Here is a 23,568-nt window from a genome sequence, read left to right on the forward strand (position 1 = left end):
TTATTTTGGAAATATCTGACAAGCAAGACACTTAGGTAAAGGTCACCATTTGCACTCAGTGGTCACCATAATCTTGATTCTGTCTAGGAAAAACAAATATGAATGTAAGCAATGAACAAGGAGAGAGAGAAGTTAGTGAACCCAAATGCAGTGTTTAATGAAGAAGACGAATATACCAATACAAATAACACAAGGCTTAATGAACAAAAGGACTACTTAGCTTCAATGCTACTATGGACGCGACTAGACTAGGAATAACTGAACATGAGGGTATAAATAGAGGCACAAATGAAGGTAAACGCAAAACAGCTGAACACAATGATGATGGAGGACAGGTGAGGATGATAACCAGGCATCTTGGGAAATGCAGTGCAGAAAGTGATTTCAACATAAGAGTCTCTCGCCCCAAAAGGGGCGGCTCCCGACTCCCAAATGAAGATGGTTGGTACTAAGGAAGGGATATCAGGCGGACGGCCGGGTCTGATGATCAGGAGGCCAGGGATGAGCCTGCAGACAATCAGGAGGCCAGGAATGAGCCTGTGGACGATCAGGAGACCAGGGATGAGCTACAGGGGGTGGAGCCACATTTGGAGTTGAGACTCAGGAGGAGGAGCCAGAGGTGGAGCATGCGGAGCCGCAGGAGGAGCAGGGATTTGAGTTCCAGTAGGAGGATCCGGAGGTGGAGCGGGTGGAACCGCTGGAGGATCAGGGCTTTGAGATTCAGGAGGAGGAGCAGAGATTTGCGTTTCAGGAAGAGGAGCCAGAGGTGGAGCAGGCGGAGCCACAGGAAGAGCAGGGATTTGAGTCTTGGGAGGAGGAGCTGGAGACGGAGTGGGCAGTGTCTCTGGGGGAGTGGATGGGACAGCTGGAAGAGGAGAGGGTGGAGTCGTGGAAGACTCAGAAAGCGGAGTCATGGAAGACTCAGTGGGCGGAGTCGTGGCAGACTTAGAGGGCGGAGTTGTGGCAGACTCAGAGGGCAGAGTCGTGGAAGACTCAGATATATAAGTCTCAATATAGGATTGTTCTCTTAGGAAAGTCGATGTCTAGAGAACATCGACATTCAAAAGGAAAACAATGACTTGAATCCGAGCACTGACATCCCCTGCCAGCCCTTGACACAGGTGCATGCAGAACAATACTAAAATATTTCTCTTTAAAGTATAACAAAGTTTACTGATGCAGTAATATCAGTTAATAATCAATACAATGCAGTCGATATCTTCCAACTTCCAACTACAAACTAAACAGTAACATGATTAGATATGGTAACAAATAAGCCTATAATACATGAGAGGAAGGTATGTTTGTGTGTGTGGGTGTAAGGAGAGAAGGAGGGCACAAAATGGCGGACGTGGTTCTTGTGTAGAGTACGTCACGCGAGGTTTCTGGCCAGAGAATGTGGCCGCGAATGTGGGCGGAGAAACTGGTTAATTGCGCCTGCCCATTTAACGCTTGTCTCCGCTGTTACGATAACTGACAAAGCTGGGCTCTATCACCAAGTTATCTGCTCGCCAAATGTGTGTGTGGGTATGTTTGTGAGGGGACGTGTGTGTGTGTGGTTAGTATGAGAGTGAGAGAACAGAGTGATGGCACCGAAGCCACTATAATCTAAAGCGATTTTTTTTAGATTATAGTGGCGAAGAAGCACCGAGAACCTTTTACTGCATGTTGAGAGTAAATGTTTGGTTTTACTTATTCCGTGTAATGTGTATCTAAAGACGAAATTCATGCAATCCATTCACATTCTTTACAGTCAAAAAAAAAAAAAAAAAAAAAGCATTTAATTCTAATCACACATATGTGGTAAAGAAGCCATTCGAATCCACTCTAGTTAATGTGCGCTCAACCGAAATACTTCTATGACGCCTGCTGAACTGCCAAATTCTTGAAGAGACAGTACTGTTTTAGGACATGTTCTACAGATGAATGTAAATACTTGTAAATAATAAAATTAAGCATGTAAACAATAAACATGTTACAAAATATATACCGATAAGTCAAAACATTATGACCACTCACAGGTGAAGCGAATAACGTTGATCATCTCCTAACAAGACCACATGTCAAGGTCTGAGTAAATTAGATGGTAAGCGAACAATCTCGTTCTCGTAGTCAACATGTTGAATGCAGGAGAAATGGGCAGGAGTAAATACCTGAGCGACTTTATTAAGGGCCAAATTGTTTTGTTCAGACGACTGGGTCAATGCATCTCTGAAACGGCAATGCTTGTGGGGTGCTCCCGGTCACTAGTGGTGAGTGCTTACCGGCAGTGGTCCGAGGAGGGATAAACCATAAACCGGTGACAGGGTGTTGTGCACCCAAGGCTCATCGATGCATGAGGGCAACGACGGCTATCCCATCTGGTCCGAACTGACAGAAGGTCTATTGTGTCACAAGTCACAGAAAATTTGAATGATGGTTACGGGAGGAATATTTCACAACACACAGTGCAACGCATCCTGCTGCACATGGGGCTGTGTAGCCACAAACTGGTCAGAGTGTCCATGATGACCCCTGTCCACTGTCAAAAGCGCCTACAATGGGCACACAATCATCGGAACTGCACCTTGAAGCAGTGGAAGAAGGTCGCCTGGTCCGATGAGTCACGTTTTCTTTTACATCATGTGGACAGCCATGTATGTGTACGCCGTTTACCTGGGGAAGTGATGGCACCAGGATGCACTGTGGGAAGACGATGAGCCGGTGGAGGGAGTGTGATGCTCTGGGTAATGTTCTGCTGGGAAACCCTGGGTCCAGCCATTCATGTGGAGGTCAATTTGATACGTGCCACCTTCCTAAACATTGTTGCAGACCAGGTACACTCCTTCATGGCAATGGTATTCCCTGATGGCAGTGGCCTCTTTCAGCAGGATAATGCACCCTGCCACACTGCACACATTGCTCAGGAATGGTTTGAGGAACATGATATAGAGTTCAAGGTGTTGCCCTGGCCTCCAAATTCCCCAGATCTCAGTCCGATTGAGCATCTGTGGGATGTCCTGGACCAACAAGTCTGATCCACGGCGGCTCCACCTCGCAAATTACAGGACTTGAAGTATCTGCTGCAATTGTCTTGGTGCCAGATACCACAAGACAACTTCAGGGGTGTTGTAGAGTCCATGCCTTGGTGGGTCGGTGCTGTTTTGGCAGCACAAGGAGGACCAACATCATATTAGGCAGGTGACTATAATGTTTTGACTATAAAGCTTAAAAAGCTTAAATGTGACCAAAATGATGTCAAACTAATGATAAAATAAAATGTGTAATGTTAATATTCTCACAATGTACCTAGTTATATGGTGTCCTGTATAAATAACAGCTGGGGTTAGAGTTTAACATAAAAAAGATGCTCATCACAAGTCTGAACTATCCATTTTATAATGCAATGTATTTTATGCAATGTACTGACCAATGTAAGGAATAAAGCTGCCTTCATAACTGCTCAGTTGTTTGTGATTCACTGTAATTCCCATACAGTAGATGCATGGACTGTCCAAAAGTCTTTTAAGTTTCCACTAATCATCATTGCGGAAAGACATAAAAGAGAAATCCAACCACCCACTGTCTCCCCAGACCATCCAATCACAATAAACATCAATCTTTTGTCAAGCAATTTCTTTTGGGATGTTTAAAACTTCCCTGTCTGATTAAAGAACAAAAGGAAATGGTTAATTATTTTTAGATGTGGAATGGGCTCCCACAAAGATGAGTTTAATCAATTGTAATTAATTCTGTTGGTTATGGCCAGTGGAGCTTGACGAGTCAAAGAAGGGGTTGAGGATATTGAACTCCATTGAAAACCCATTAATGCCTAATAAGAGAGGGGAAGTGGAAAAACTATGGCGAGATATAAAAGGATACAAACGTACAAATCTAAATTTGCTTTTTCTTTTTTGACAGATCTGGAACTTGAAGGTTCACCTTTACTCATGCATTCATCATGAGTGATTGTTAGAGATGACAAAATGGCCTTGATAGACTAATGCTTACAGTGTACTTAGTTGGGCCTCCGTCTTTTGGTTGCTCCCATTCTGTCAGTCTGTCCACTGCTTTGGAAATTCTGGACATCCCAGTCACAGCTAATTATCAAACATTTATTCTGTCTTTCAGGCTGAACAAAGGGAAATTGGTCTATACAGAACACACACTACCTACAAAGGCATGCTGACCTTGCCTTCACTTTACTTTTCATTAATTCGTTTAGTTTCGAAACTGGAGGGATGCAGGCTGACAATAGCACTTGAAAAATAATTAGGTGCTTTCACAGATGCTAATCAGGTCCATATGAAGTGCCTCAAATAACTTTTACATGTGCTTATTGCAGCATGTCATAAACAGTACAATAAAATGGAATGACTGATAAAGAAAGGTGTAAGGTGCTGGATATCAACTTAAGGAATGGCATGGTGCTGCTTGTGATGTCAGGTTGACTATAAAACTATTAAAATAATTAATTAAAAGCATATAGGGTCACAAAAATTAAGTAAAAAATAAATAAAAAATACCCTATAACTGCAGAATTCACTAACACACATATGCATCACATATCTATCTCCTGAACTGCCATAAAGTTAGGCTAATCAACTTTTTAATGCCAATCAAACAGCCAGCATCTGAAGTGCACCCAGCTTCTGCAGTTTGAGATCAGTAACATTATAGACATTACAGGCGTGACGTGACTCAAAAATATAGCTAGCTAAGCTACCACCTACTCTACAGAAAAATTCAGTGAAGTACCTTAAAAACTACACTTTACAGAAAGTAGCTAGTTACACTACAAGCTGTACGGCAAAAGTAGCTAAATTGCTACATTTAAGCTACTTTATTTTTTTATAAAAACTATATATATATATATATATATATATATATATATATATATATGAAATATCAAAAACAGTTAGCTGTATAAAAAACATCTCCAAACAGTTGTATCTTACACTGTGAATTTCACAGTACCAGTATTTCCTTTCAAAAAGTAAACTACTATGGCGTTACCATGGTAGAGTGATGGTATTGGATACCATGATATTCTGATGGACAAACATACTGAATTATTATTACCATTTGCATGTATATTCATGTTTCTTCAAAGAATACCATGGTACTACCTCGTTACATGTCAAGCCATAGTAATATACTTTGATGCATGATTTTTTGATTTGCCACACTTTTGTCTGGAATTTTGACTACCTATAGTAAAGAGTCGTTCGCAAGCTGCACATACGGGTGTTGAGTTTAATGATCTACTTCGTCACTGGCACACAGTATGATGCAGGTTCAGTTTCATTGCTTTTGGGTAAATATGTAAGAGATAATCCACGGCTAGGTGTGTGTTAAATGATTTTAATGCATGACGTGAAGCGGAGGATAGTTGCCTCTGCGAAGTGCATTCAAATGGTTTAACACACACCTAGCCATGGAATATCCCTCTTATACCATGGTCACTTGCCAGCATTGATTAATTACAACTGTCATGGATTTTTACCGTGCAAATTTTGACTGGAAGAATGACAATAATTGTTGAATTTACCTACGGGTCGATCAAATTTAAACAAAACAAACTGTTCTAAATCAGACACAGAGATAAAGTAGTGAGATAATATATCATTTATTTCAATGAATTAAATAAAAAGCTGTGCGAACAATTGGAAAAATAGACGTGAGTTTTTTTGAGACCAAACACTCTTTAAAATCCAGCAATAATAACAGCCACATAATGTAGAATGGATGGCACTCCTCAGAACATGTAATATTTAATTCCTTTTCTTTGTCCCACTTTATCCATCGCTCTTGTTTTTATCTGTGTTCCAAAGAATCCGTTTGCTGTTTTACGGAGTGAGAAACAACTCCAAATGAACAAGTTCGTGAGTGAGTTGTCCAAATGATTCAGACCGAATTGTGAACCGATTCAGACCGCTTTATTAAGCCATTTGACCAATTCATTCTTAAAGAGATAGTTCACCCAAAAATGAAAATTCAGTCATTATTTACTCACACCTGTATTGGTCTAACCCCATATAACTTTTTTCTTAACACAAAAGGAGATTTGGTGTGAAACAAACTGAAATCTAATGTATTATTTAGTAAAAATGTTCACTGACCGTTATTCTCCTCTGCGTGTTCATGAGTCTGCATGCAAGCTTTAGAGCTCTTTGCACGAGAGCAACAGTAGTTATGTAGTACACACAAGATGGGGCGTTCAAGTGAAAACACGTTTTGTTTCATTTCAACAGGACCACCTGTGATATTAACAACAGAAAACACAACATAGCTGCACACAAACCAGAGAACAGAACTTAAAAACATGTCTGAAGAGTTTGTAGTGAAAGAATAGGTACATTTCAATGTCATATGGGGTTATAACAACACAGGGGTGAGTAAACAATGACTGAATTTTAATTTTAATATTTGGGTGAACTAATCCTTTAAGAACCAATTCAAAAGAGTGATTCATTAACAAATTGGACATCACTTGTTTTAGTTCTGATTCTAAGCAGCCGAAAGAAAATTCCAGACAGACAACTTGCTGAAATTTTGTCAGGGAACATGTAACACTCTAGCGAGTATAAACGCTAACTTTCATTGCCTTATTCATGAGTTATGGTTATGGTGCAGTCAGTAACTTTTGTCTTTGTGTAATCTTTGGTCAAACCAGTCTGTGTGGAAACTTTTAAACCGTAAGTGTTAAAACTAGCCCTGCCTTAGTTTGTGCCCCGCTCTCCCTCTACATTCAAATTACACTTATATTTGGGAAAATATGTTCAATGAATGAAAACAGACGTTTTGTAGTATTTTGAAATATATGTTGCATATAGTATGTACAAGTACATTTGTGGCCATAAATATTGGCACCCTTGGTAAATATGAGCAAAGAGGTCTGTGAAAAATATGTCTTTATTGTTTATACTTTTGAACTTTCATTAAAAATATTCACAAAAATCTTTCCTCTAATGTATATCAAACAACAGCAAACACAGCAAAAATGTATTTTATCAAATATATGTGTGGCACAATTATTGGCACCCTTTTATTCAATACTTTGTACAACCTCCTTTTGCCAAGATAACAGCTCTGAGTCTTCTCCTATAATGCCTAGTGAGGTTGTAGAACACCTGGCAAGGGATCTGAGACCATTCCTCAATACTGAATCTCTCCAGATCCTTCAAATTCCGAGGTCCACGCTGGTGGACTCTCCTCTTCAATTTACCCCACAGGTTTTCTATAAGGTTTAGGTCAGGGGACTGGGATGGCCATGGCAGAACCTTGATTTTGTGGTCAGTGAACCATATTTGTGTTGATTTTGATGTGTTTTGGATCATTGTCCTGCTGGAAGATCCAACCAGGGCCCATTTTAAGCTTACTGGCAAAGGCAGTCAGGTTTTTATTTTTTATTTGTTGGTATTTGATTCCATGATGCCATATATCGAAACAAGATGTCCAGGACCTCTGGCATAAAAACAGCCCCACAGTGTTAAAGATCCGTGGGCATGAGGTACTTTTCCATATGGCTACTTCTCTGCGTGAGCCAAACCCATCTCTGATGTTTGCTGCCAAAAAGCTCCATTTTTGTTTCATCTGACCATAGAACCCGGTCGCATTTGAAGTTCCAGTAGTGTCTGGCAAACTGAAGATGCTTGAGTTTGTTGTTGGATGAGAGCAGAGGCTTTTTTCTTGAAACCCTCCCAAACAACTTGTTGTGATGTAGGTGACGTCTGATTGTAGTTTTGGAGATTTCTGACCCCAAGACCCAACTAATTTCTGCAAATTTTCTAGTTGTGTTCCTTGGAGAATTTTTGGCCACTCAAACCATCCTCCTCACCGTGCGTGGAGACAATATAGACACACGTCCTCTTCCAGGCCGATTCTTAACATCTCCAGTTGATTGGAAGTTCTTGATTATTGCCCTGATGGTGGAAATGGGTATTTGAATTCTTTAGCTATTTTCTTATAGCCACTTCCCATTTTGTGAAGCTCAACAACCTTTTGTTGCACATCATAACTTTATTCTTTGGTCTTACCCATTGTGATGGATGACTAAGGGAATTTGGCTTGTTGCCTCATATTTATATCCCTGTGAAACAGGAAAGTCATGGCTGAACAATTTCATGTTCCTAGTCACCCAGGTGTACTAAAAAAAAAAAAAAATATATATATATATATATATATATATATATATATATATATATATATATATATATATATATATATATATGAATGGGAATATACTTCAGATATATTTTACTCATAATAATTTCTAGGAGTGCCAATAATTGTGGCAAACGTGTTTTGGAGAAACAATTCAAGTAAACTTTCAATTATTTTACTTGAATTAAAGGTTAGATTTTTGTGAATAATTTGAATGAAAGATCAAAAGCATAAACAATAAAGACATATTTTTCACAGCCTTCTTTGCTCATATTTACCAAGGGTGCCAATATTTTTGGCCACAACTGTATGTGACTTTTTTATATCAGTGAAAACCTTATATGAATAAACATATATTTCAGATATGTGTATTGCATATATTGGCATATATCAGACTGCTGCAAGACAGTGGAAAGGATTTCTGGTTAAATGATTTGGAAGTGTGTCTTTGAAATGTCCAGGTAAACCCATTACATGAAATAATAAATATAGAATGATATTGTTGAACTTGAATACATGGTTAAGGCATAAAGCAGACAGAATAATAAAAAGAGAAAGACAAGGTACTTGGGAAAGAGGTTCTGAGTGAAGAATCTGGCATCAAAGACACAAGATGGATAACCAAAATCACACACACACGCACGCACACACACACACACATGTTGGTGTGGCTATCCTTATTAGGACTCTCCATAGACATAATGATTTTTATACTGTACGAACTATAGATTCTATCCCCAACCCTAACCCTAACCCTACCCCTAAACCTAACCCTCACAAAAAACTTTCTGCATTTTTTTAATTTTCAAAAAAACATCATTTAGTATGTTTTTTAAGCAATTGAAATTATGGGAACACTAGAAATGTCCTCATAAACCACATTTATAGCATAATACCCTTGTAATTACCAGTTTGTAACCTAAAAAAAAAATGTCCTCGTAAATCACCCAAACACGCCCACACACATATACACACACACACACACTTAATTCTTATTTGACACCTCTATATAGCAGCAGGTATCTACTCACAAACTTTAAAGCACTGATATTTTTATTTTATTTATGTCATTTTTTTTATTTAAGAACTTTCATTATCAGATGGACAGAGCTGTTAACCAATCTAAAATGTATGTTCTATGAGTGCCATCTGGTGGTGGGAGGGTCTCTAGCTCCAGTGCCAACTGAAATGTCATGCCAAGATTTGGAAGGTCTGGGCCAATTTAATACACTGTAAAAGGTTTTATAGTTGGTAATGGGTATATCCTACAGACTCTAATTAAAACCTCCTCTTTATATTTCTTTGAAATACGCATGAATCACTTGAATTGACGGGAATAGCTTTGGCCTCTCTAAAATAATTGGCACAGCTAATGAGTGCAACAAATGGGTGTTAAATCACCATATAGCTCTCTCTTAATGAAAGATTAATTAAATCCCAGCTTGTCTCACTCATTCACATGTCTGAGGTCAGCAATTCTCATAAATCAAACCTGTTCTCAGTTTCTTTCTTGCACCGTCAGTGCATCAACATAATTTCACTTTTTCTTTTCATGCATAAAGGACAGATTTGTCCACTCTACACTCCATCCTAACAAACCACAGTTCATATACCATTCTGACAGGAACTCATGATTGACGATTCATTTAATGAATATACAGCACAGGGATTTACTTAAATGTTTAATATTTCTTTAAAATGCATTATACCTGTGTGTAACATGGTTAAAATGGGAAAGGAGGCGGGAACCGGCTGAACAGTCAAAATAATGTTTAATGAAAACTTAAAAAGACACAAACATAAACACACACGGCAGCTGCATGTGGCTCTCTCTCTCCCGAACTGCCGCATCCGGCTCAGCCTTATCCCTCTCCTTGGCTGATTAGCCCGACTGGGGCCGGCCGTGTGCCTTCCTCCTCTTCACATACCTCCTTCCTTTGCCTCAGGCCGGGGAACACCCGGCATGACGTACATCCCACCCCTCCTTTCTGGGGGGGGTAGTTCTCCTTCCTGCCGCACCTGCCGGCAGACTTTCCCCTCCTTTTGAGACCTGGGAGGGAGACAAGGGGAGGGAAAAGAAGAGAGAGAAAAAAAATTGCTCGCCGGTTCCCAGACACGCCGTCGCCTGGTCTTCGACCACTCCTCCACCCTCTGGCGGACAACAGCCACTCCTCCCCGGGCGGACCGGAGCGAGTCCTCTGACCCCTGGCAGATGGAATGCCCCTCCGCCTTCTGGAGGCCGGTAGCGAGCCCCTCCGTCCCTGGCAGTGGCTCCACCGCTCCAGGCAGCCGCAGCGAGCCTCTCCTCCCCTCGCAGATGGCGGCCGTTCCTCCGACCCCTCCGCATTCTGGTGGCCAGCAGTGAGCCCCTCCTCCCCTCGTGGACGGCGGTCGTTTCTCCGCGTCCAGGCAGCTGGCAGCAACTCGGCTGCTCCTTTGGGCGGACGGCAGTGGCGAGGACTCAACAACAGCGCATCCCTCCTCCTTCCCGGGTTGCAGGACCAATGTAACATGGTTAAAATGGGCAAGGAGGAGGCGGGAACTGGCTGAACAGTCAAAATAATGTTTAATGAAAACTTAAAAAGACACAAACATTAACACACACCGCAGCTGCGTGTGGCTCTCTCTCCCGAACTGCCACATCCGGCTCGGCCTTATCCCTCTCTTCGGTTGATTAGCCCGATTGGGTCCGGCCGTGCGCACTCATGGCCCGGCCCCGCCCTCCTCCTTGTCAAACTGTGCAAGAGGAATGAATTATGGCTCTGAAATTTAAACGGAAATGAATCAACTTGTGACAGGGGAAATCCCATGTGTATAGTTATATATCTAAAGTATGTTTCACCTCATGCAGTACTTCTAATTGTATGTTAAAACTGTAGTAAGATTGTATATGATTTATGTATTTATTACTGTTAGAATATTTGTTTTACACAGAAATACTCTATATTGCTATGTCAATTGCTTAATAAACTCACTAAAAAGCTATAATGTTTTTATATTGAATTATATAATTATATTTTATAATGGTCATTATTCTTTGTAATGGCTGCTTGGAATTTGGAGCAATTTGTCTTGTAAAAAACACTTTAAAATAAAATATAACTGACATGTATTGAATTTAATTGAATAAAAAATAAGACAGTCAGCAAATAAGAACAAATGAAGGTGATGGTACTTTTTCTATTTTTGTAGTGGCCAATTAAAAAAATTTTTATAATATAATATAACATTTACCGTATATACAATTAATGTATAATATAATATAATATAATATATTCGATTTACCCAAATGCCTTTATTTTGAAAATATGGCTTTTATTGTGAAAAATGAAAACGCTTTTCCGGTTGACGTCAAGTAGCGTCACTTAAGTTGCCGAATTGTTTTTTCCGCGAATGCGCACTGTCTGCAGTCAGTGTACGGTTTAACACACTGGGCTGAAACAGATTGAGATTATGACCAGCTGAAGTTACAACTAGCATCAAGAACAAGTTTAATTCGAGTTCATTGCTGCAACTACAGCAGAGTGAGTTTAGATGTTTTAAAGTAGTATTCATGTTCAAATAAGACAATTCTGAACTGTCTTGCATGTTGTTATTTCCACAGTTCTGTCTGGATTTTTCCGACAGCATGTCAAATCCTAAAACAGCTGGAGCTGATGCTGGATCAGTGGTGTCGGACCCTCAGCACTCCCAAAAGCTGCTAAGGGCCCTTCAGTCTTTTAGGCAAGATGATTGTTTTCAAGATGCAGTGCTTGTTTTGGAAGGTGAAGAGATCCCTGTACAGAAGAACATTCTTGCTGCTGCTAGTCCATACATAAGGTATGATATAGTAACCTATAACATTTGAAAATCTCCTACATGTAATGGGTCTTAGACGTGTTTTTGAAACAGTTATGTTTGGGAGAGATCAGATGTAGAACTGGTGTGATTGCTCAGACATGTAGCAGACCCTTGAGCAATGTGTCATGTGGGTGTGCCAAACAGCCCCACCTTGCCTGTTTCTGTTAGTCAGTACTTTTAAAAAGTGTGACCTAGTTTTAAATCCACCTGACTAAACTTTAACAATAAACAAAATATTTTAGTTTCTGTTCTTTGTTTCATCTTTGTTGCTTTTGAAGCCTAAGAATAGAAATACCATAACCCAAATGTACATACAGCAGTCAGTGTCATACCGGGACAGAGAGGAGGGGATATACTCGAAGGATGGATGCATGACTAAATGCCCTAATGTTTTTGTTCTGTATTATAAACACAGGCTTCGCTCGCCTAGAGTGCTTTACTTCATTCAGGAGAAAAAAATTTGGTTTCTTCTATTGTATAAATTAGGTTTAAGGGTTTCCACAGTCATGGAAAAAAACTGGATTTCCAGGCCTGGGAAAATCATAGAAATTAAAGGTCAACTGAGAGTGGATTTTGCCGATGCTGATAACTAAGCTGTTGGAAAAGGCTGATAACTGATTAATCGGCCAATAGCTTTTTTAATGGATTTATTGAGTGTTTAAAATAAATATTTAGTCTTTCCTTACTGTGACAGGCACAATCATAAATGCAACAAGAGTCTAAAATGAATGAAATCCCAGATGCAGTTTATTGTGCAACCAAAATCCCAATAAAAACCAGAAAAAAATAAGACTTGGTCCATAACGCAGGGCTTTTATTTATAACCAAGACCAAAATACACCAGGACTGTTATTTAAAAAAAAAAACAAAAAAAAAAACAATTATGTGCTCCCAGTTCACACAACCACATACAGGAAACAAAACATTCACTCTTAGAATCATTTAAAATGTATTGCAATAGGCTAATAAATACTGTAGCAGTAATTCTTCAACAATAGATCATCATTTATTAATAGATCATCAGCGATTAGGTAATAAAAACAGACATTTTCCCTTTTCTTTACGGACCCCATCAGTCAAAATCAACATGAATATTAACATTAACATGAACTTATCATTAAAGTATATCTACTTAACAACAAAACATCTTTGGAGTTCTTATTTTATAACCATTTATAAATAATAATTAAAAACCAAAACTATAAAGGGAATAGAAAGAAAACAGAGAGATGAACAGGAATGTGGAATATGTTTGAAAAATAGACTCCTCGTGTGCTTTTTATGGGTTTTGCCCATAAACTTTACATGTGACCCTAACTGCTCACTCACATTAACATACATAAAGGGTATTAGTTTTATGTATTTATTTGTCTGCTATTATTAGTAGTAGTAGTATAATTAACCCCCCTTTTTTTCCTCTTTGAATCAGAGTAACTGAAACTGTTAAGTACTGTTTTGTGTCATTTATAATCTAATGTGGTGAGGAATTAAATTTATTTTTGCCCTTGTTTTTGGAATGAGGTACTCTGTATGTTTGTTGTGAGGAGATCTGTTTTTATAGAAGACAGGAAAATTTATAGGAAGCAATCAACGCAACAATGCTTTGCGGTTCTTCTTCTGTGTCTTTATTTCTTTCAAGAATGTGCACTGTACATTATGTATGATGATACTGATTATACATATCATTAATAAACCTAAAAAACCTAAAACTATTGGCAACTATTGGCTTTGATTTTTGCCGATAACTGATAGTTCCAAAAAGTAATAAAAGTTCTCAAATACAGTATTTAATCAAATAGAAATTGCTCTTTGTATGTAATCTTTATAAAGTAATTTATGAAAATACTTATCCAGTGATCACAAACGACAGGAAAAGTAATGGAAACTCATTGGTCAAAAGGGTGTGTGAACCCTGTAATATATTTAAACAATCTCTTTCTTGTAGATCAAAGATTTAGACTCATTGTACAACCTGTTTCTAGGACCAAATTAAATTACAGCCCACCAAAGGAGGATGGATCTGTATACAAAATTGAGTTACAAGGGATCTCTGTGCCCACCATGAGACAGATCTTGGACTACATTTTCAGTGGAGAGGTGATAATATTCATTTACATTTACATGTATTTATGACTGTGTCAAACTATTTGCATGGCTCACACGGTCATGGAATTTAAATTTTAATTGTAATTTACAAGCCTGTAGGTATCTGGGCATTTTTAATAAAATATTAAAAAGTCATAGACATTTCTGTAGTGAAGTATGCTCAGGTAAAGAATTATTTATCGTCAAGAAATAGCTCTTTGTGAGTGTAACATCTATGAAATGTTATTAAGAGTCCTTGTTAATCACAAATAACTGGAAAAATCATGGAAATTCATTGGTCAAAAGGTGTGTGGACCTTGTAGATAGTTTCCATTGTCATTTTGACAATCTCAGTTGGATGACTGTAAAGAGGGCCAAACAAAAGTCAGCTCTTTGGTGGTCTGATTTCTAGATTACCCTGAGTGAAGACACCATCCAGGATGTGGTCCAGGCTGCTGATCTTCTGCTCCTCACTGACCTCAAATCTCTGTGCTGTCAGTTCCTGGAGAGCTGCATTACCGCAGAGAACTGCATTGGCATCCGGGTCTTCTCCTTGCATTACTGCCTACACCATGTCTACCATGTGGCCACAGAGTACCTGCAGACACATTTTCGAGACGTGGCCAACACGGTGGAGTTCTTGGAGCAGCCGCCGGATCGCCTGTGTGAGCTGCTGTCTATGGAGAAGCTCAACGTGGGGAATGAAAGGCACGTGCTGGAGGCCGTGGTCCGCTGGCTCGGCCATGACATTGAAGCTCGGCGAGTGAGTGGGACGGGGGTTCTGGAAATGTCCCTAAAATTCTATATGAACCATTTAGGGATTCACTGATTTGTATGTAATCAGTGCATATACAGATATTATGTACAGTTGAAGTCAGAACACTTAGGTTGTAGTCATTAAAACCAAATTTATAACCACTCCACAGATTTAATATTAGCAAACTATAGTTTTGGCAAGTCGTTTAGGACATCTACTTTGTGCATGATACAAGTCATTTTTTCAACAATTGTTTACAGACAGATTGTTTCATTTTTAATTGACTAAATCACAATTCTAGTGGGTTAAAAGTTTACATACACTAAGTTAACTGTGCCTTTAAGCAGCTTGTAAAATTCCAGAAAATGATGTCAAGCCTTTAGGCAATTAGCCAATTAGCTTCTGATAGGAGGTGTACTGAATTGGAGGTGTACCTGTGGATGTATTTTAAGGCCTACCTTCAAACTCAGTGCCTCTTTGCTTGACATCATGGGGAAATTAAAAAAAATTAGCCAAGACCTCAGAAAAAAAAAAAAATTACTTTTTGGAGAAATGTCCTCCAAAAATGGTCTAGTGAAACAAAAATTAAACTGTTTGGACATAACCATCGTTATGTTTGGAGGAAAAAGGGTGAGGCTTGCAAGCCGAAGAACACCATCCCAACCATGAAGCATGGGGGTGGCAGCATCATGTTGTGAGGGTGCTATGTTGCAGGAGGGACTTGTGCACACAAAATAGATGGCATCATGAGGAAGGAAAATTATGTGGCAATATTGAAGCAACATCTCAAGTCATCAGCCAGGAAGTTAAAGCTCAGTCGCAAATAGGTCTTCCAATTGGACAGTGACCCCAAGCATACCTCCAAAGTTGTGGCAAAATGGCTTAAGGACAACAAAGTCAAGGTATTGGAGTGGCCATCACAAAGCCCTAACCTCAGTCTGATAGAAAATTTGTGGGCAGAACTGAAAAATCATGTGCAAGCAAGGAGGCCTACAACCTGGCTCAGTTACACCAGTTCTGTCTGGAGGAATGGGCCAAATTCCAGCAAGTTATTGTGAGAAGCTTGTGGAAGGCTACCCAAAATGTTTGACCCAAGTTAAACAATTTAAAGGCAATGCTACCAAATACTAACAAAGTGTATGTAAACTTCTGACCCACTGGGAATGTGATGAAAGAAATAAAAGCTGAAATAAATCATTCTCTCTACTATTATTCTGACATTTCAAATTTTTAAAATAGAGATCCTAACTGACCTAAGACGGGGATTGTTTTCTCGTGTAAACGTCAGGAATTGTGAAAAACTTTCAAAATTCAAAAGAATTGAGTTTAAATGTATTTGGCTAAGGTGTATGTAAACTTCTGACTTCAACTGTGTGTGTGTGTGTGTGTGTGTGTGTGTGTGTGTGTGTGTGTGTGTCTAATATATATATATATATATATATACAGGTGCTGGTCATATAATTAGAATATCATCAAAAAGTTGATTTATTTCACTAATTCCATTCAAAAAGTGAAACTTGTATATTATATTCATTCATTACACACAGACTGATATATTTCAAATGTTTATTTCTTTTAATTTTGATGATTATAACTGACAACTAAGGAAAATCCCAAATTCAGTTTCTCAGAAAATTAGAATATTGTGAAAAGGTTCAATATTGAAGACACCTGGTGCCACACTCTAATCAGCTAATTAACTCAAAACACCTGCAAAGGCCTTTAAATGGTCTCTCAGTCTAGTTCTGTACGCTACACAATCATGGGGAAGACTGCTGACTTGACAGTTGTCCAAAAGACGACCATTGACATGTTGCACAAGGAGGGCAAGACACAAAAGGTCATTGCAAAAGAGGCTGGCTGTTCATATAGCTCTGTGTCCAAGCACATTAATAGAGAGGCGAAGGGAAGGAAAAGATGTGGTAGAAAAAAGTGTACAAGCAATAGGGATAACCGCACCCTGGAGAGGACTGTGAAACAAAACCCATTCAAAAATGTGGGGGAGAACCACTACGCACAGACGTATGCAAGACATGGGTTTCAGCTGTCGCATTCCTTGTGTCAAGCCACTCTTGAACAACAGACAGCGTCTGAAGCGTCTTGCCTGGGCTAAAGACAAAAAGGACTGGACTGCTGCTGAGTGGTCCAAAGTTATGTTCTCTGATGAAAGTAAATTTTGCATTTCCTTTGGAAATCAGGGTCCCAGAGTCTGGAGGAAGAGAGGAGAGGCACACAATCCACGTTGCTTGAGGTCCAGTGTAAAGTTTCCACAGTCAGTGATGGTTTGGGGTGCCATGTCATCTGCTGGTGTTGGTCCACTGTGTTTTCTGAGGTCCAAGGTCAACGCAGCCGTATACCAGGAAGTTTTAGAGCACTTCATGCTTCCTGCTGCTGACCAACTTTATGGAGATGCAGATTTCATTTTCCAACAGGACTTGGCACCTGCACACAGTGCCAAAGCAACCAGTATCTGGTTTAAGGACCATGGTATCCCTGTTCTTAATTGGCCAGCAAACTCGCCTGACCTTAACCCCATAGAAAATCTATGGGGTATTGTGAAGAGGAAGATGCGATATGCCAGACCCAACAATGCAGAAGAGCTGAAGGACACTATCAGAGCAACCTGGGCTCTCATAACACCTGAGCAGTGCCACAGACTGCTCGACTCCATGCCACGCCGCATTGCTGCAGTAATTCAGGCAAAAGGAGCCCCAACTAAGTATTGAGTGCTGTACATGCTCATACTTTTCATGTTCATACTTTTCAGTTAGCCAAGATTTCTAAAGATCCTTTCTTTGTATTGGTCTTAAGTAATATTCTAATTTTCTGAGATACTGAATTTGGGATTTTCCTTAGTTGTCAGTTATAATCATCAAAATTAAAAGAAATAAACATTTGAAATATATCAGTCTGTGTGTAATGAATGAATATAATATACAAGTTTCACTTTTTGAATGGAATTAGTGAAATAAATCAACTTTTTGTTGATATTCTAATTATATGACCAGCACCTGTATGTATGTATATATATATATATATATATATATTAGTATACATGTGTGTGCATCTCATGAACGAGTGTGCACGGACCATTGTATGGTGTCTGTTTCAGTTCAAACTGAAAAAACATTACCACTGAAGTCATTTCATTCCCTAGTGCATCATGGTAACTCGCCACTGTCTGGCTGCTCTAGTAACATGGACAGCGCCAGCCTTCTACCAACAGGGTGTTATGCTGGGTCAAGTTTCAGAAAGAAAGTGCTGACCACAAATGCACCAACACAGGTTGTGTAATGCACACCCGACTTTCGACACCTGGAAACAGGTGCGAAACGGTTGTGACATGTCAACCGCCTAGAGCTGCTGGCTGTCTTTCTAGCTTTGAGAGCTTTTCATTCCGATATTGTGTAACACCACATTCTGATTCGTTCGGCTAATAGAACAGTTGTGGCGTATATATGTCGCCATGTCGCGCTTGCCCACGTATGGCCGGCGAAACGCAAGTATGTGCTTCCCCCAGTGAGCCTCCTTCATTCTGTCATCAGCAAAGTCCGAGTGGACATGGAAACAGTTCTGTTAATTGCACTGAAATGGCCCAATCAGTCCTGGTTTCTGGAGATGGTAGAAATACTGGACGGGCCTCTATGGGAAATACCGCTGAAGAAAGATCTTCACTCTCAAACACAAGGCACGGTTTGGCATCCCCAGCCAAAGCTGCAAAGCCTACACGTGTGGCCTTTGATGGAGTGTGCTAAACACGCCAGAACTGATGCATTCAGTCATGAACATCATTTTATAGGCCAGAGCGCTGTCCACAAGATGCCTCTACATGCTAAAATGGAATGTATTCACTGATTGGTGTTTTTCACATGGCAAAGACCCAGTAAACTGACCCGTACATTAAATTCTCATATTTCTTCAAGAGCGATTAGATGCAGTACTCACTCCATCAACTCTCAAAGTTTATGTAGTGATTATATCTGCGTATCACGCACCTGAAGCCGGCACCACTATAGGCAAGCATGATTTAATCAAAGTTCCTTAGAGGAGCAAAATGATTAAATCCACCTCGTCCCAACTTGGGACCTAACTTTGGTCCTAAAAGCTCTCACAGGGCCCCCTTTCGAGCCTTTGGACTCTGTTTATTTGCGCATGCTCTCCATTAAGACCGCACTACTGCTGGCTCTGGCCTCAGTAAAATGGGTCTGTGACTTACGTGCACTATCAATTGACAATTCATGTCTGGAGTTTGGGCCCCAGTCTTTCAAAAGCTACTGTCAAACCCAGAAAAGGTTATGTGCCTAAGGTTCTAACCATGCCCTTCAGAGTGCAGGTGGTTCACCTTCAAGCCTTTTTCCCTCCTCCGTTTAATTCGGATGAGGAACAATCCTTGCATTTGTTATGCCCTATGCGGGCGCTATGTGCTATGTTGAGTGCACCCTCCAGTTCAGACTGTCTGATCAGCTCTTTGTGTGCTCTGGAGGATGCACAAAAGGAATGCCTGTCTCCAAGCAAAGACTTTCTCACTGGATCGTTGATGCAATTGCCCTAACTTACGAGTCACAGGGTAAGATTTGCCCAATTGGTGTTAAAGCATGCTCAACTAGAGGCATGGCCTCCTCATGGGCATGGACGAATGGTGTGTCTTTACAAGACATATGTTTTGAAGCTGGATGGTCTTTTCAAAACACATTTGCAAGGTTTAACAACCTAGATGTAACGTCTCTCTCTACACAAGTCCTCTCTGTTTAGAGCGCTTGCTATTTTATTTGCCAAACATATACTTATGCCCCTCCCTTTAAGTACAGCTCTCCATCATTTTACACAACCGCCTGCATTCAGGCCGTTGTAATTTTTCCATAAAGTCACAAGCACTTTCATTATAAATAAACTCCCTTCCCGACTGGGTTCATGAAGGGGTTAATTCATACTATATGACTATAGTTCATATACACATTCTGAGTGCTCCCCTCATGGCCCAACATGAGGGTCACTCACTTGTGGCATACTTATGTCGGTCACCGTCCCGCAGGACTGCGGCATCATGTTTCCTCTCTGGAAGGTTATATCGTGTAGTACAGCATGATGGGATTATGTTCCCCATATGCATTAGCAAATGCAGTGTCAAGTGTACTGAGTCATAAGGGAATGTTTCGGTTACGTACATAACCTCGGTTCCCTGAGACGAAGGGAACAAGACATTGCAAACGCTGGCCACAATACAAGACTCGGAGATCTTTTGAGGTGCGAGCGATGGGCTCCTTGTCCCTCAGTCAGAAAATTCTGAGGAATGGTGTTTGCGCGCCTGCTTTTATAGTGAACAGCTTTGCGTCTAAAAGGATGGGGCTCAAACACCATAGCCAATATTAGAATATTGGGGTTATTGTAGAGAGGTTTCAACTAGGGTCATGTGGAAGGACACTCCCTATATTCGTTAGCAAACGAAATGTCTCGTTCCCTTCACCTCAGCGAACCGAGGTTACATACGTAACCGAGAAGTTTTCTTGACCAGCGGACGCGGTCCTCATCTGTGTCCTCGTCTGTGCGCATCACCTGTGCATGCGCTGGCCATTGACTGTAAAAAGAGTGTCACAAACAGTTGTAGTGTGCATGCGTCAAACGAGTTTCTATTCGTTCGTGTTCAGAAAAGTATAAGCAATGCGGTCGTGCGGGCATGTCTCTTTGGTGCAAAAAATGCGGGTCATTTAACATAAACAAGCCCAAAACACACCAAGGACTCTTTATTTTGATATGATGGAGATGTTGCTCTGTTATTATGCTCTATATTTAATAATTTACCAAAGAAACCTTTTTATAGCCCAGTGGTGAATTCACAGGGCCAGCAAAGCCTTCTCTGCTGGCCTAACATGCCAAATAAATAACAAAATTTCATCCTTTTATTCTCAATCACCTTTTTTCCTATGTATTTTTAATCGCTTTCCACTCTTAATTAATCTACAAGCAAATAGAGAAAAATTAAAAGTTTATCCAGTCAGAATTTATTCCTTGATGCTTACAAGCAAAGTGTGACAACTGTTTCACAAATCACATGCCCGAAGCAGCGCGTGAGTCTGAGCTCCACCCCTCAGGCCTCAGAATTTCCACAGAATCCCTCAACAGTGCAAATGAATGGGCATCTAATGTCAGATTCATCAGCCAATCAGATTGATTTATTTGTTCTTGGTGGGTGTGATCTTTAGGATATGTCCCAGTGGAGACCTTCTAGCTGGCCTTGAGTGATGTAATCATGCTTTAAATGACGTAATTTGAAAGCGAAGAGCGCGAGATCTTGCTGACGAGTCAACTGTCATTACTGCCGCTACCGCCATTGAGAAAGAGATCCTTATGGATTTACAAACCTGAGAAGTTCTGCATGACCATGTGATTGCTTAATTTATTAATCGGGAAAGGAGGACTGATTTTCACTTCAAGAAAATTGGTTAGTGCTTTTTGCATTATTGCAACATCAAGAATTTTCTAAGTGTAAATTATGCTGCTTGAGCATTCAGTGTCAGATCAAGTTTTGAGAAGTAGTGCTGCTTTCCATTCAATTTGGAAAGTCGGATTTTACAACTTCCTGAGAAATTCTCAACTCCGATTTCGCCGAGATGCAGGGGCATAATGTCACACAAACATGTCGACACTCAGGGAGATATACAAAGTAAGTGATAAACATTCACTTTATTAAGTAATATCGATAAATGAGTTCGTTTCCACATTACATGATATTAAAGCTTGTTTAACAAACGCCTGCAGAAACAGGTGTATAAAACATGGTAAATTATAATCTCTTTTGATAATCGTACACCTGAAGCACAAATGTTAGCGCTGCAGCATTGTTTATCAGTTGGGTTGCTAGGAGACATCTCTAATGAGAGTCAAACCCCTGCTAAGCTAATGGGAGTGTTGCAGTTCCGAATATCAGGGAATGGAATGCATTTATGGTCGGAGATAACAAGTAGGAAGATCTCACATCCGATTTGAATGGAACGCAGCATAACCATGTACCCTGACGAAATGAAATTTATTGCAAGCAACATTTAAATCGCAAATATTATTAGATAGATTTTTCCAGGTATTATAGACCTCCTTGGTCGATTTATATGAAAAATGATGATTTTTGAATGTCTGCTCGGGAGACGTTCATTTCACAAAACGGTCATGCTACAGTTAAAATTAGGCTTGCTTGAGCATTAAGTGTCGTTTCAAGTTCTGGTTTTCGTGCATGGACATGTTTTTTGTGATTAACTATTTTATTGATTTTTTTTTTTTTTTCCAAAGCAAACAAACAAATCATATATACAATAAATCAACATTAACTCCCACTACTACCCCTCCCCAATCAAGAACCCCACCCGACCCCAAACGAACATCCCTATGGTCTTACCAAAGTACACATTTATACAATGAATAAAATAATAACAATAATAAATAAACAAAAAACAAAAAAAATAATAAAATACACATACATACATATATATATATATATATATATATTCCACCACACATTCCCCTTCATTCACCCATCACAACCATTATTATTCTATAACACCCATACAGATATAGTCTTTCTTAAAGAAACTCATCTCTCCCTGCAGGAAGCTGAAAAATTTGGGAAGATTTGGGGTGGGCATGTTTTCTTTAGTGCTGGCTCAAGTAAGAGTAGGGGGGTCATTATAGTGATAAACATCTACAATTCAAATTTCTCAAACAGACTAAAGATAAATTAGGAAGAGTCATTATTGTTTTAGCTGAAATTCAGGGGCAAAGGTTGATTTTGGCTAATATTTACGCACCTAACATTGATGATCTGGGCTTTTTTATAGATCTTGAAGGGATGTTGCAAGCCGCTGGCACCCCTCATGATATAATATTGGGAGGATACTTTAATCTTTTGATGGACTCCTTGATCATAGTGAAACAAAAGTGTGTAAGCCCCCTAGAGCAACGGTGACACTTCACAGGATGTGGTCTTATAGATATTTGGAGACTTTTAAACCCATCTGGTAGGGATTATACATTTTTTTCCTCAATCCATAAGATTTATTCTAGAATAGATTTTATTTTTAAATATCTAAGTCCCTCATTTCATCTGTTGTTGATTGGTCAGTTGGAAAGATTTTAGTCTCAGATTACGCCCTGGTGAGTTTAGAGGTGTTGCCACATACGGAGAAAAAGAAATCATATAGTTGGCACTTTAATGTATCCCTTTTGCAAAATCCTGATTTCCAACAAATGTTAAAGACTGAAATCAATGTTTATATGGAGACCAACTGGTCCTCAGTATCTTCTGTCGGTGTGGCTTGGGAGGCACTTAAAGCAGTATGCCTCATTCACCAAAAAATCCAAAGCACGAGAACTTGTGGAGTTGGAAGGGAATATTAGAAGTGCAGAGGCAGAGCTGAAGCACAGAATGTCGTCTGATGGCCTCAGAGAATTGACCCGACTGAAATATAGATATAAAACTATTTTATCACGGAAGGTGGAGTTTTGGCTATTCAGGGCAAGACAGTCATACTTTGAGTCGGGGGACAAAGCAGGGAAGCTTTTGGCTAGATATATAAAGCAGAGAGAGTCTTTCTACCATTCCCTCAGTGAAATCTGCTGATGGTGAAATTTTTACCTAGGCCATTGATATTAATAATGCTTTTAAAGAATTCTATCTTGATCTTTATAGTTCCACGTCTTCGTCTACTGATGAGGATATTAGAAACTTTGTGGAACCATTAGAACTTCCTAAA

General features: G+C 39.7%; 1 protein-coding gene across 1 annotated transcript in view; it reads left to right on the forward strand.

Annotated features, from left to right (window-relative positions):
• Positions 1 to 11,544: 11,544 nt before the first annotated feature.
• Positions 11,545 to 23,568, forward strand: part of LOC127455903 (gigaxonin-like) — a 30,334-nt gene continuing 18,310 nt past the window's right edge. Inside the window, exons 1-4 of the mRNA XM_051724080.1 lie at positions 11,545 to 11,669; positions 11,750 to 11,964; positions 13,968 to 14,082; positions 14,483 to 14,833. Of these exons, the coding sequence (XP_051580040.1) occupies positions 11,774 to 11,964; positions 13,968 to 14,082; positions 14,483 to 14,833 (657 nt within the window). The 5' untranslated portion in view covers positions 11,545 to 11,669; positions 11,750 to 11,773. The remainder of the gene's footprint in view (positions 11,670 to 11,749; positions 11,965 to 13,967; positions 14,083 to 14,482; positions 14,834 to 23,568) is intronic.

The sequence above is a fragment of the Myxocyprinus asiaticus genome, chromosome 18 (genome assembly GCF_019703515.2).
Source record: "Myxocyprinus asiaticus isolate MX2 ecotype Aquarium Trade chromosome 18, UBuf_Myxa_2, whole genome shotgun sequence".
NCBI lineage: Eukaryota > Metazoa > Chordata > Actinopteri > Cypriniformes > Catostomidae > Myxocyprinus > Myxocyprinus asiaticus.